The sequence below is a fragment of the Branchiostoma belcheri genome, unplaced genomic scaffold, assembly GCF_001625305.1.
Source record: "Branchiostoma belcheri isolate BF01 breed outbred unplaced genomic scaffold, Haploidv18h27 scaffold2, whole genome shotgun sequence".
NCBI lineage: Eukaryota > Metazoa > Chordata > Leptocardii > Amphioxiformes > Branchiostomatidae > Branchiostoma > Branchiostoma belcheri.
This window is the reverse complement of record NW_017803490.1, coordinates 10,260,945-10,275,944: the sequence shown is the minus strand read 5'-3', so window position 1 is coordinate 10,275,944 and position 15,000 is coordinate 10,260,945. Positions and strand designations below refer to the sequence as shown.

Below are 15,000 nucleotides of genomic sequence, written 5' to 3'. Positions count from 1 at the left end.
TCTACGCTGGCTAAACCCCCTTCTCCCGATTGGCTAAATTTTACTTTTGCTGCGTTGTTAGTCAGGTGGAGACTAGGAAAGAATCATGTATAGAAACCCGTAGCCGAAAGTTCAGACCTCAGACCACCCTGGGCGGGCACAGAACCGCTGAACTCGCTACACGTGTGTCTCTGTCAACTCAGTAAAGCCGGAAAAACTAGCGATCAAAACCGCTACAGTTAGCATGTTTGATACACAGTAGCCATCAAAACGGTACCGTTACAGATATGATATAAATATGCATGTATCACATGTCTCCGTTAACTTGCAAAGTCAGAATGTAGCAATCAAAAAACGGGCACCGTTACAGTCCTGTAAATGTATCGCATTTCTCCACCAACTTTCACAGACAAAATGTAGAGACTGTTACACTAAATGTTTATATATAACGTCATAATACTTCGCAAATGTCTGGACAGTTTCCGACAACTTGATATACATAAAGAAGTCCTTGCCAAACTCCACACAGATATAGCTACATTTGTGTCAATCCAGGACACCCAGAAACTAAGAACATCTTTAGAGTCATAATACTGATATCATGTTTCACAAATGTCTGGAAAATTCAGTCAAGAGAAGGGGAGATCGCCTTTACGGTTGGTCTGGGTGCCTTCGGCTTTCTTCTTTTTTTTCTCTCTCTCTCTACTCAGTTGATTCAATTTCACGTCATTCGTAACTATAATTAAACTTGAGGTTTCGTCAGTGGGTGGTTCATGTTAACGAAATACTTAAAACACTGGTCATTTCAACTTTAGAAAGTCACAAGTCATTTGGAATCTCAAGTAAAAATTGATGTTCAACATTCAAGTTCGACATCAGTGCGTAGCTCTTGGTGTAATGAGCACAGTGATATGACAATTATTGTTCTGCAGTGTTTATAACTTCAGATATCATTAATAATAAATACAAGCAGACCGGTGATCTTTTTTAACAGCCTGTCAGGCCTAACAGCTAGCCCGCAAGTTTAGATTACAGGACTTTCGGTCTAATGGCAAATATTCTCCTATACATAGCCAGCGTAGTTAGTCTGGTAGAGACTAGTGTAACATGTATGAACCTAGTAACGGGGCCAGGGGAGCAAAGGACCAGCTCCTGACATTTTATATAGGGAGGCGTGATCCGCTATACTAGTACCCCCCATGTAGACCCCCAGATGTGTTCCATACATGACGTCATGACCGACCTTCTGATTACAAGATACAGATGAGAGGCGGTCTTCAAAAGGAAATCATGACTCAGGAGTTGGATAGACTTGTTTTTATCACCCAAACAATTTTGTCAGTTTCTCCGAAGTTGTTTCCTGGATTTTTGGAAATCAATGCAGCGACCGGGCGAAAAAAAAACAGAAAAGAACTAAAAACAGGCCTAGGTATGCTGTGATAGTCAAGTCAAATAAGTCAACCCAGTACTGGGCTGGCTCATAATTCAGACAATCAATCTTGGACTTTATTATTTATGCAGCAAGTTTAAACTGTAATTTCCAACACAAGAAATTGGACTCACCCAAATTTTCGACTTGTGTTGGAAATTACAGTTTAAACTTGCTGCATAATGACTTCTACCAACACAGATGAACTTTCAAGATGATCTTGGACTTTGAATCAATTCACTGCATTGCAAGATAGAAAGCGTAGGAAGACCAGGACTTCCTCCAAGTGTCTTGGTCCCTTTTTCTTTTGCGAGGCAGGAAAAAGTGGGCGAAACCGAGAACCAATGAATAAAATTGGCGTGAATATAACCAGCATCTGTTGAGAGCCGTACCAAATGTTATACAGGCATCGTCAAAACGCCGGCCGGTCGGCGGGAGTCCAAGTATGAGATTGCGGGTCGGTCTCATGAAAAGCGGCACCGAAGTGGCCGTGAGAGGCCATTTCCTGTTCATTATAGATAAAGGACTGTTCTACGGTTACATACAGGTGTGAATGATGACCATAAAGCTACAATTCCGTACGTTGTAAACCTTCTTAACAAGTGAGAACGAACTGAAAATGGACTTCGTTGTTGCCAAGGTTGCTAATTCTGTTTCAATGTCCACTTAAACATGTGTCCTCTGGTGAGTTTCTCGTAAGGATTTCTATGTAATCCAATTTTAATTTCTATTAATATATGTTACACCCCTTATACCCTTACATTATAGGGTAATTTCATCATCATCATCATCCCTCCTTTAAAGAGGTGTAGCAAAAAAGGGTTAGTTCCCAGAACTGTTTTCATTGCTGAGAGAAATTAATGACATGTAAACTTGTTGAAATTTTAAAGTAATCTGACTTACGAAAAGTAACGTTACAATATATGAAAAAAATAGATTTTACTGAAATTTCACAAGAGTTTATCCTAACTACCATTCTGATGCAACACCATTTCCTCCATCTCCATGGTGATATAAACAAACGCAACGGCCTGCAAGTCAAGTTGTGAAATATGATCTCTGTCACACATAACGCAATCCGCCAGATTTTCCCGCGCTTTTTAGGTTGTTACATTTTTCACAGAATTCAATTCATAAATAACGTAAAGTTATGAATATGGGTGATATGTTGACTCAGATTGTTGCTAACGAAGCGAAAGGAATATGTCTTGTCAACAAGGTCAAGTTCAATCCAAGCGCAACGAAGCGAACCTGAGCAATAAAACACAACATCGTCGCGTTTGGCTGCCAATCATTCGGGCCGGGCGGACCGGCCCATTTCCACCCCGGGGAGGGGCAGGAGGGACGGGGTGTTTCCGGTGTTCGTGCTACTGCAAAGCACGGTCAAGGACAATTCGAAACAGAATCGAACTGTAATTTCCAAGTCACAAAATATTCCGTGACAAAGACTGGAGTCTAAGTTTTAATAGTGCAAATTTTGTGTGTGTGTGTGTGTGTTGGAAAGTACACTTGGCAAAGGTGGCAAAGATGTTGACCTCTGAAGTTCCGCCATTTATACCAACACAGATGGGCTTTCGATCGAAGTTCAAGGACGTGTTCGACCATGTCACTCAGACAGGACAAGTCGGTAAGTGCTAACGTTGGCAGGACGCGGGAAACATGTGATTTTCGTTTCTCCCATCCGTTTCTGATTCTCCGTGGATGCAGGAAAAACAGGCGGAGCCAAAACCACTGATAGATGGGAATTAACCACCCGACCAAGCCGATACGGTATGTGACATTTGTAATTATCCATCCATGATATTTTGTTTCACAAGGAAGATACTGTTTTTGTTAGTTGTGATTTGATTTGGTTATATGTGTAACGTTACAGCCTAAGATCACTCAATTCAGTCAACCATATTTGTTGACTGCAATGTGGTTTTGAAATGTAAATTACGGTGTTTTATGACAAAGACAATACCATTTGAAACGTAAATAGTATGTTTTATTCAGATTGAAACCCTGTATACTTGTATCCCTAAGGATATGTCCCGACTTGGCCATTTGTTTGTCTTTCCCATGTTTCCCAGTCTCCGATACTGGGTTATGTAACAATGTTTTCTTTCTAAGCACCAGTGGCCCAGTTACGTAATGTAAACGCTGTGCAGGTATAAAGTTTCGATGATGTTATAGTTCTGTGTATCCCCCAAATGTATCCCCCAAATACCTAGATTGAACTCTGTAACGTTATATTGTCCCTGGCAACAGTCTGGCACCCAGGCTAGCCCTGGAGCAGAGGAGCTGGCCTGTATACTGGCCCTAGCAACAGTCTGGCACCCAGGCTAGCCCTGGAGCCGAGGAGCTAGTCTGTATACTGGCCCTAGCAACAGTCTGGCACCCAGGCTAGCCCTGGAGCCGAGGAGCTAGTCTGTATACTGACCCTGGCAACAGTCTGGTACCCAAACTAGCCCTGGAGGCCGAGGAGCTAGTCTGTATACTGGCCCTGGCAACAGTCTGGCACCGAGGCTAGCCCTGGAGCAGAGGAGCTAGTCTGTATACTGGCCCTGGCAACAGTCTGGCACCCAGGCTAGCCCTGGAGTAGAGGAGCTAGTCTGTATACTGGCCCTGGCAACAGTCTGGCACCAAGGCTAGCCCTGGTTCATTTCATGGAGCTGAGGAGCTAGCCTGCATACTGTCCCTCAGAGCCCTGGCACCCAGGCTATAGAACACAAGCGGATACCCGCTATCCTGTATTTACGGATGCATACAGACCGCCATGGTCCGACCACAAAAACCAGGCTTGGTTTAACCAAGGTTTAACCCCTGATTTAGCCCTCCCACTTTCCCTTCAGCCTGCTAAGGTAGCCATTTGGCACCAACTTTATGTTGGTTGTGGGCTCAGTAGCCAGCAGGTAGACGGTTAAACACAATGTTCTGAGCTAGTATAATTAACCTTCAGCGTCCAAAGGTAGCCCTCAGTGGAAAAGTTGTATTGGGTCTGGGGGTAGGCAGCTGGGAGAAGGTTTAATATAGCGGTAGCACAAATTACTTGAAACAAGGAATTTCAGATATCTTATCAAACGGTCTCTATACTACATGGTCATGGGTGACGAAATTTCAGAAAATTGATCCATTTTACTTGTGGTAAGTGTGATGCATGCTGCAATTTGTGCAATCGTCTGAATCAAGCGTTTATGTCAAACCAGATGTTTGGATGAAAAATCTCCCCGATCTGTTCGTACGTACGTGTATGTGAGATGAAAAGTTTTCCCCCTCACTGGGAGTTTGTACTGAGACAAACTTAAGGCATATTTTTAATAGAAATAGTAACAAAAGTACTGCTCTGTTTACTCTTACCCAAACGCACGGTGCCTCATTCAGGTCATTGACCTCGCTTGAGATTTGATTGACCTCGCTGTAATTCAAGTAACGCTACGACAAGATAGCCTCTATTAGGCGTCGGGAAGCAGTAAGAAAGAGTAGAAATCGAAGGCCAAGTAGAAAGATAACGTGCCGGTGGGGTTGGTCTGATAGAGAGTACGTCAACTCTCTATTTGGCCAATTTCTAACTTTCTACTGTTTCCAGCCGCTTCCCGAAGCCTGGTAGAGGCTAACGACAAGACCTCCCCCAGAAAATTTGGCAGTGTCTGTCCCCCTGTAGTAGGCAGTTCCTATTCACCCCCACCCACTCCACACGTAGGTGGTTCCAGGGGAGGGGGGGGGGGCATAAAGCGCAGTTAGCCGAACACTGCACCTAACCAGGCGCAGACCCGCCAGGCCTAGCCTCCGTTACAGGCTTATAGAACTGGGGTCTTGGTGATCTTCGGCTGTTTTTTTATTAGCCCAGTTCTAAAAAAACCGAGGTAATTTAACCAGGCCGGCTATGTTGTCTATATGCAATCAGAAAATATCACATAAAAGATCTCAAAACCCCAGCTTTTGGCGTGCTATGGAGGCTACGCGAGGCCCAGCCAGGTAAAATTGGCGGTTGAGAGGAAAGTTCAGCGCGTCTCTCCGCCGATGGGAACCAGCAGGCATCCTTGAACCGACCCTCATTCAACCCGACAGCCCGGACCTCTGCTTTGTACCTCTGTCTCCCCGGCCATACGGCGGCGACTTCAAACAGGGAAGTGTACTCCTTGCCGTTCACCTTGAGATTGGAAGACGGTGTTCGGTAATGGAAGACATAAGCCGGGAGAGTAGCGTTACCGTCGGGGGGATGTTTGGAGCTCGGTAAGACATTTCTCAAGTCGTTAAAGCTGCGCCGCCTATCATTACAAGTCGTTATTCACAACGCGGATCTCTATTAACCCCGATACTGGAACAGCCCAGCATTTGTCTAGTTCTTACCGTCGGGCCGTTCGCAGTACTTAGGCCACACTGCCTTAATTTTGTGGATGACATCCCCTGTTCAAAAAAAAAAACACGTCCACCGAGGCTCTGGCCTGGCTCTAGGCCTGGGTAGTCCATGGTAGTTAGCGACAATGCGGAGGCGGAGCTAACTCTGGAGGATGGCACCACTGCTACAGAAGCTCCACGACTCAAGAACTCAGTACATACAGTGCCGATTCATTAATTCCGCAGAAAGCCAGAATGTGACTGCTTGCCGCTGTACTGCCGCGGATTCAAAATACTAGCTTTGTATTTCTGTGGTTTAGTAGCCTTTTTATTTTTGGTCGGAATTTTTTTTATTCGCCGAGGATCTCTATTAACCCCGATACTGGAACAGCCCAGCATTTGTCTAGTTCTTACCGTCGGGCAGGTCTCAGTACTTAGTCCACAGCAAGTCAATTTTAGGGATGACATCCTCCGCAGACTCCAAATCTAATGCGATAGGGCGAAAAAAATATAAGGCGCGACAAAAAAACAAGATTCCTACATTGTCAAATTTTGACCTTGTTAAACAAGAAATGATACCTATGCTGTGCCAAGTTTACTGCCAACTAGTACAAAATTCATTTCTCACTGAAACAACTTTGAAACATATAAGGTTTCAATCATTGTACAAATGGTTTTGATTCAGTAGGAACATCACATATATACACATCCGCCATCACATATAAAAGACAAAACATTAAATCAGAGCCTTGTATTGTCTCCTCTCATCAAATCCATCTGCCATCCACGTTCCGGCATGGCAACAGACATCTTCCCATTTTCATCATGTTGACCACTGTCAGAAGGCAACAAAATTTCTTGTTTTTCCTTCTTTCAAAATCAGACGAAAATCAGTGCGCGCGCTGATGTCATCCATAGAAATTACTTGCTGTGGGCTTATGCAGCCGAGCGGAGCGCCTTTAGCCGCATAGTTCTATCCACCCACGTTGGTGAGGAGGCTTGGAGTAAAATTCTTCGTCTTCCAAGAAATTGGCAATAACTGGCATCTTGGGGAAAAGTTGTGTAAAGTGGCTTTCCCAAGGGCACTCACAACGTCGGGGCATGTAGAATATGGAATCGAACCCAGGACCCATTGGTTCCGGGCCGAATGCCCTAACTTACGCCACACGGCACCCCGAATGATCTTTTTCTCTTGTAGAGAAATTAATGGATGATCCTTGCAGAGAATGGATGATCCTTGAACAAAATAGAGGGGTTTATATATCTTTTCGTGTACCCGTAATCACAAGGGTCAACTACCGTATTTGTCTTGCGTTTTTGTTTGGATGTCCTTCCATAAGAAATTGCATATGTACACAATTGATGGTCTTTATACAGAATGGATGGTCCTTGTACAAAATGGATGACCCTTGTACAAAATAGACCTGCATGGCATCAATAACCTTGAGCTAACTAGAGGGCTTTATATATCTTTTAGTGTACCCTTTGATCGTAAGGTCAACTACCGTATAGTCTGTTAAGACTATTTTTGTTTGGTTATCCTTCCATAAAAACGACCCATGTACAGAATGGATGGCCCTTGTTCAAAATAGACCTACCTACCTACCTATCAATCAGCTTGAGCTAACTAGAGGAGTTTATATATCTTTTCGTGTACCCGTAATCACAAGGGTCAACCACCGTATTTGTCTTGCTTTTTGTTTAGTTGTCCTTCCATAAAAAATTGCCCATGTACAAAATGGATGGTCCTTGTACACAATTGATGGTCTTTATACAGAATGGATGGTCCTTGTACAAAATAAACCTTCCTGGCATCAGTCAGCTTGCACCAAGTAGAGGAGTATATATATCTTGGGTGTATCCTTTGATCTTAAGGTCAACTACCGCACGGTCTGTGCTATTTTCGTCCTTCAATCAAAAATTGCCCTTGCCTTACAGAGTGGATGGTTCTTGTACATGACGGAGGGACTTGTGCAACGATAATTGTACAACGATTGTAAAAGATAAGAATACTGTACAAAGTATATTAGCATCTATGTCTAATCTATCTCACAAGGACTATTTGGTTGAACTATTCTTTGTTACTATACTACTTTTTAGTATGGGACGATAATATGCTTTTAAAGTCAGTTTTTGCCAAATAGTGCTATCTATAACTGGTCAAGGATACTATAACGATGCCCCCTTAGGAAGGCTTGGTAGAGGCTAAGACTTGTGAAGACTATCGATAGCCCCTTTGGAAGGGCTGTTTGAGGCTAGGACTTGTGTATCCTATCAATAGTCCCTTAGGAAGGCCTGTTGGAGGCTAGGGGGAGGCTATGACTTGTTTAATCTATCGATGACCCCTTAGGAAGGCCTGGTAGAGGCTAGGGGGAGGCTAGGCTTGTGTACCCCCCGCCCGTCGCCTTGGAAAGACCTGTTGGAGGCTAGGGGGAGGATAGAACGTGTGTATCCTATCGATAGCCCCTTAGGAAGGCCTGGGGGAGGCTAGGCTTGTGTTCCGGGCGAAGCCGTGCCACCTGCCCCTGCCCGGCGCCTTGGAAAGGCCTGTTGGAGGCTAGGTGGAGGCTAGGACCCTGTGTAACTCCCGTTCCGGGCGGAGTCCTGCCACCTGCCCCTGCCCGGCGCGCGCACGCCCCTTAGGAAGGCCTGGTAGAGGCTATGACTTGTGTACCCCCGGAGCCGTGCCACCTGCCCTTGCCCGGCGCGCGCACGCCCCTTAGGAAGGCCTGGTGGAGGCTATGACTTGTGTACCCCCGGAGTCCTGCCACCTGCCCCTGCCCGGCGCGCGCACGCCCCTTTCCCGTGGGGAATCTGACAGGGTCACGTGCCCCCGCTGCCGAAGGTCGCGCCGGACTCCGCAGAAACACATGGCGGCGTCTGGGTACGGGTGAACTTCACTCCGGCAGCGGGCAGCGTCTGGGCGAACTTCACTCCGGCAGACTGAGACTAATTCTTCTGTCACGCTGCCACAACCCGCCATAACTTATAACCGGCGCGATCGTCTTAAACCAGACCCATAAACAGTGGAGCTTAGAGACGCTCCAACTAACTACAATCAGCAAGGCGCGTTGTGCGCTAGCTGTAGGTTTTAAGAGTAGGTCAGCTTCTGAAGCTGACATGACGGCTTCATTTAGCACCAGATCCCCCCCCCCCGATTATCTGACCCTCACGCCCAACCCCCCAGGACAATCCCCGTGCGTCATGCCGAGAGAAACACAGACATTACGCCCTCGGTTCATTTCCCAAGCGTTCCCATAGCCGCGTCATTAAGTTCCCTGTTCCGCGTAGTTTGAGCTACGATATGAAGGTTACGTCTTATTAGAAACAGGCAGGCCCCACATATGCCCCAACTAGGCCGAAAGAATGCGGACAAGTGTATTTGCGAGTCTTGCACAGACAAGGCAGTGCCTGTCCAGGCTTAGTACGGAGCAGGAATCCCCACGTCTCCGTATGTGCACAACGGGGGTTGAACAGACCATAATTTGAGTCAATGGGATGTGGGGCGTAGACAAGCAGTTTCGTTAATTCAAAGCACTTGTTCAAATCATTGACCCGGCCGACTTCATCCCCGGCATTTATGGTGCACAGAGTTCGTCTGGAACAAATAGTTACTTGTATACAGAAGTGTAAAGTCACTATAACGCTTCTGTGTTGTTAGCTGACTACCTGTATTCAGTAACGGTTGGTTACAAAATCCATGGTGTTCAGACAGGGCGGCCAGCCGACAGCAATGACGAAACGTCTAACCTGACCTTTACAGTAAACCACTGCGCGCCGAAACCCCCTCCTGCAAAGTGTGAGAGTCCGTGCATATGTAAAACGCTTAACGGCAAGTTATAAAGTTAGTTAGAAACGCCCAGGAGGACACAGTAGCCGTTTGGGGGATACTGTGAGGGTCGGCTGTGCAGTGGTGATAAGGAAAGGGGCAAGACTGTGGGTGCGGAATCATGTCTGGCGTGACTTTGACTGTGTTTGTTCTCCTGGTTCAGGCGGCGCTGTTGTTGGAAGGCGGGCCGGCCCTGCGAGCCGGTCGGAGTCGCGGGCACGTCGTGAAGAGAGTGCGGCGGGACCACCATGAGGACGATTCCTGCACCTACACCTTCAGAATAACGGCGGCGGACGCCATCTCGTCTTCCTGCGCGGCGCCGCCCGGACTGCAGAACGTGACCGGAGAGCTCCAGGCGCTAGCCGCGCGGCTCCAGTCCGAGCTGGCCGAGGGGATGGAGCGCCTCACCGACAACGAGGATACCATCACTCGCTGCTGCGAGCAGGTCGCGCAATTGGAAACGCGTGTTCTCGAGGAGCAACTGGAACGCGCCAACCTCGCGGCTAACGTTGCCAACATGACGGGGAAGATCGACACGGCCATGCTGGGGGCGGAGCTGCGAGAGTCGCAGATGAAGACCGATATGGCGGAGAAGAACGGCGACCTGAACGCCGGCATCCTGGAGAACAGCCGCAAGATCGCCGAGCTGGACGGCCGCCTGACCAACGAGGTGAGTGGGCTTCAGGACTTAGTCTCTCGGGAGCAGCAGCAACGTTTACAAATGTTTACGCAACTAACGAACTACACAGCCGTCATAGATCAAACCATTGCCTCCCAAGCGGCCGCCATGGAGGACAAAGTCAATGGAATGTTGGCAGAGCGCGACCAGATTGAGGCAGGCGAGGCGGCCGCTAACGGCGCCCAGTGTTGTCAGGACCTGGAAGGTCGGTTCGCGAACCTGACTAGCGCCGTGATGATGCAGCAAGTAACGACTCAGAAACTCAAGCTCAGCCTGGAAGTCGAGGTCACTACCCAAGCCAAACAACTCGCGGCAGATTTAGAAGAGGAACGCCTGCTTCGCACACAGCTGCAGCTCCAGGTCGCCAACCAGACCACCGAAATCGAGAGATTGGACTCTCTGTTGAAAAGGGTTGACAGTAACGGGAACGGCGAGGCAGGTCCGGGTCCGCTGCAGGTGTTACCGCCCTCAGGTACAGGTGAGGCTGTGAATGGCCGGCCGGAGGCGCCGCTGTCAGAACCCGTGAAGCCCAGCGCAGAGGACCTGGCGGCAGTGCCGACCACGCTGGAGGGGCAGCGGGAGTACGTGGCCGGGCTGGGCGCTCAGCTGAAGGAGGAGCGCAAGCGGCTGGCCCAGCTCCTGATCCAGGTGGACGAACAGGGTCTCCGCGTGGCCGACATAGACTCCATGGAGGACAAAATCAGGGAGCTGGAGATGTGCTGCGAGAGCCTGAACGCTCAGCTCGCCGAGCAGCAGGACAAGCTGAGAAGTCTGGAGATCGACGTCGGGAAAGCACCGGACATTGTCGTGACGGAAGTCCCGCCGGACGGCACGATAGACGCGCTGCTGGAGGTCACAACGCGGGAGATCGAGAAGGTGAAGGAAGAAATCGACAGAGTAACTACGCGCGCTCCCCCAGGTGAGATCGTGGACGGGCTGACGACTGAAAAGAAGGAACTAGAGGACATCCGTACCACGCTGGAAACCATACGCGCCATCACAACGGCAGCACCTGGGGAGGAGTTCGCGACACCTGGACCTGGCGAGCCCGGGGTTATCGCACCTGGCGTCACACCTGCTCCAGGGGTACCTGTGGGACCCGGGGTTGGAGTTACAGCTGGCCCGGGGGCAGTGGCACCTGGCCGACCTGATGCACCTGGAGTCGTCGCCGTGACGGACGAGTACGGCCGCCCGGTGACGGACGAGTACGGCAGACCCGTCACCCAGATCGCACCTGCGGTCATCGCACCTGGAGTTACAGCTGCTCCAGGTGTTGCACCTGGATTCCGCCCGGTTACAGACGCTCTAGGCCGCCCTGTGACCGACTCTTCCGGAAGACCAGTGACAGAACCTGCGCCTATCGTCGTAACAGGCCCCGACGGCAAACCTGTCACCGACGCCTCCGGCCAGCCTGTGACGCTGGCACCTGGATTCCGCCCTGTAACTGACGCTGACGGCAATCCTGTGACCGACGCCTCGGGTAGACCCGTGACCGAACCGATCCCTATCGTCGTAACTGGCGCTGATGGCAAACCTGTAACCGACGCGTCCGGCCAACCTGTGACCCTAGCTCCTGGAGTACGACCCGTAACAGACGCTGACGGCAATCCTGTGCTCGACGCCTTGGGTAGACCCGTCACCGAACCTGTGCCTGTAGTCGTAACAGGTCCTGACGGCCGCCCTGTCACCGACGCCTCCGGCAAACCCGTGACGCTCGCACCTGGATCCCGCCTGGTAACAGACGCCTCCGGCCAACCTGTGACTGACGAATCCGGAAGACCTGTGACTGAAGCGGCGCCGATAGTGGTGACAGGCCCTGACGGCCAGCCTATTACCGACGCCTCCGGCCAACCTGTCACGCTGCCAGCTGGAGTCCGGCCCGTAACCGGCGCTGACGGCCAACCTATAACGGACGAGTCCGGCCAGATCGTGACCGAACCCGCACCGCTAGTCGTAACGGACGCCTCCGGCCAAATTGTGACCGACGCCTCCGGCCAACCCGTGACTCTGGCACCTGGTAGCCGTCTCGTAACAGATGCCTCCGGCCGCCCTGTGACCGACGCCTCGGGTAGACCTGTGACTGAAGCGGCACCGATAGTTGTGACAGGCCCTGACGGCCAACCTATAACCGACGCCTCCGGCCAGCCTGTGACGCTCGCACCTGGTTTCCGCCCTGTAACAGACGCTGACGGCAATCCTGTGACCGACGCCTCGGGTAGACCCGTGACCGAACCGATCCCTATCGTCGTAACAGGCCCTGACGGCCAACCTATAACCGATGCGTCCGGCAAACCCGTGACTCTCGCACCTGGAGTACGCCCGGTAACAGGCGCTGACGGCAAACCTCTGACTGATGCTTTCGGCAGGCCAGTGACCGAACCGATCCCTATCGTCGTGACAGGCCCTGACGGCCGCCCTGTGACCGACGCCTCCGGCCAACCTGTGACGCTCGCACCTGGATCCCGCCTGGTAACAGACGCCTCCGGCCAACCTGTCACCGACGAATCCGGAAGACCAGTGACTGAAGCGGCACCGATAGTGGTGACAGGCCCTGACGGCCAGCCTATAACCGACGCCTCCGGCCAACCTGTGACGCTGCCAGCTGGAGTCCGGCCCGTAACCGGCGCTGACGGCCAACCTATAACGGACGAGTCCGGCCAAATCGTGACCGAACCCGCACCGCTAGTCGTAACGGACGCCTCCGGCCAAATTGTGACCGACGCCTCCGGCCAACCCGTGACTCTGGCACCTGGTACCCGCCTCGTCACCGACGCGTCCGGCCAACCTATAACCGACGAATCCGGAAGACCCGTGACCGAAGCGGCCCCGACATTTGTGACAGGCCCTGACGGCCAGCCTATTACCGACGCCTCCGGCCAGCCCGTAACTCTGGCACCCGGTACCCGTCCGGTAACAGACGCTGACGGCAATCCTGTGCTCGACGCCTTGGGCAGACCCGTAACCGAAGCGGCGCCGATAGTTGTCACAGGCCCTGACGGCCAACCTATTACCGACGCCTCCGGCCAACCCGTAACCGTGGCGCCTGGATCCCGCCTCGTCACCGACGCTTCCGGCAAACCTGTGACCGACGAATCCGGCAGGCTCGTGACAGAACCGGCACCTGTTGTCGCTACCGACGCCTCCGGCCAACCTATCACCGACGCCTCCGGCAGACCCGTGACCATGGCACCCGGTACCCGTCTGGTAACAGACGCGTCCGGCCGCCCTGTGACCGACGAATCTGGCAGGCTCGTGACCGAAGCGGCACCGACATTCGTGACAGGCCCTGACGGCCAGCCTATAACCGACGCCTACCGGCCAACCCGTAACTCTGGCGCCAGGTACCCGTCCAGTAACAGACGCTTCCGGCCGCCCTGTGACCGACGAATCCGGAAGACCAGTGACTGAAGCGGCACCGATAGTGGTGACAGGCCCTGACGGCCGCCCTGTGACCGACGCCTCCGGCCAGCCCGTAACTCTGGCACCAGGTACCCGTCCAGTAACAGACGCTTCCGGCCGCCCTGTGCTCGACGCCTTGGGCAGACCCGTGACGGAAACAGCACCTGGATTCCGACCCGTAACCGACGCCTCCGGCCGCCCGGTGACCGACGCTCTAGGCAGGCCCGTCGTGGAACGCGTGGAGCCGATTGAAGAGTTGACAACGGGCGAGATCGACGCCCTTGTGACCAGGCTGCCCGGCGTGCGACCCACCGCCGCTCCGGGCGAGGCCATCGGCACCACTGACGTCCTGAGGTACATCACCACGGCCATGATAGAGGCACCGCGCGAGACCACCGCCGCCATCAAGGACATCGTCGGCCCGGAGGAGCCGGGGGTAGAGGCCACCACCGCTATGCTGGACAGGATCGAGGAGGCGACCACCGCACCGGGTCCAGTCGTAGGTCAGTCACATCACTTTGTAGAATGTCTTTGTACATCACTTTGTACTGTCTAAAGAATAGCAAAGTTCTTTGATCACAACCATTTATTTTTCGCGAGCCGACGTTTCGATTACCGTCTGTCATCTTCATCGATCAGGGCAATTCTGACTGGTTTGACACTAGATGAACCAAGTAACAGTGCACTGTGAACTATGTAACACCTTTAGTGCACTATGCACCAAGTAACATCTAGTGTCAGTGCACAGCAAACCAGTCAGAATTGCCCTGACGAAGATGACAGACGGTCATCGAAACATCGGCTCGTGAAAAATAAATGGTTGTGATCAAAGAACTTTGCTATTCATTCCTTTACCAACCTGATGAAACTATTTACGGTTTGTAGTGTCTAGTTCACATGCAATAGTTAGTATATGTAGCACAGGGGATTCATTTCCCAAGCTAACCGACGACTCGCACACAAATAGACGACTGCGTGTGCAAGATAGATGTCTGTTAGCTTGGGGAAAGAATCCCCTGTACTATATACTAGTTCACATGCTCTATTTAATGCTGAGGTCACATTTCCAAACCGGGGCCCGGTCGGGCTGTTTAGATTAACGAAAAACCAACAATTTATATCAATGATATACGCAAATAGTTCCCATTATCAATTTTTTAAACTTTTTGGGGCTTTTCGTTCCGTAAGACTGCCCGGCCGGGCCCCGGTTTTGAAATGTGACCTTAGCATAACCGAGGTCCTTCCAACAGGTCAGTCCTGGCTGACTTACTTACTCTTGGGGCAAGAGGGGAGGGGGGCACTTAGCCTCTACCAGGCTTCGGGAGGCGGCTGGAAAGAGTAGAAATCGGCCAAATAGAGAGAGAT

The 15,000-nt window shown here is 51.1% G+C and overlaps 1 protein-coding gene across 1 annotated transcript in view; it reads left to right on the top strand.

The window, feature by feature from the left end:
* Positions 1 to 15,000, top strand: part of LOC109468549 — an 80,764-nt gene that overhangs the window by 60,649 nt on the left and 5,115 nt on the right. The window contains exons 39-40 of the mRNA XM_019766791.1: positions 9,721 to 13,588; positions 13,737 to 14,138. Of these exons, the coding sequence (XP_019622350.1) occupies positions 9,721 to 13,588; positions 13,737 to 14,138 (4,270 nt within the window). The remainder of the gene's footprint in view (positions 1 to 9,720; positions 13,589 to 13,736; positions 14,139 to 15,000) is intronic.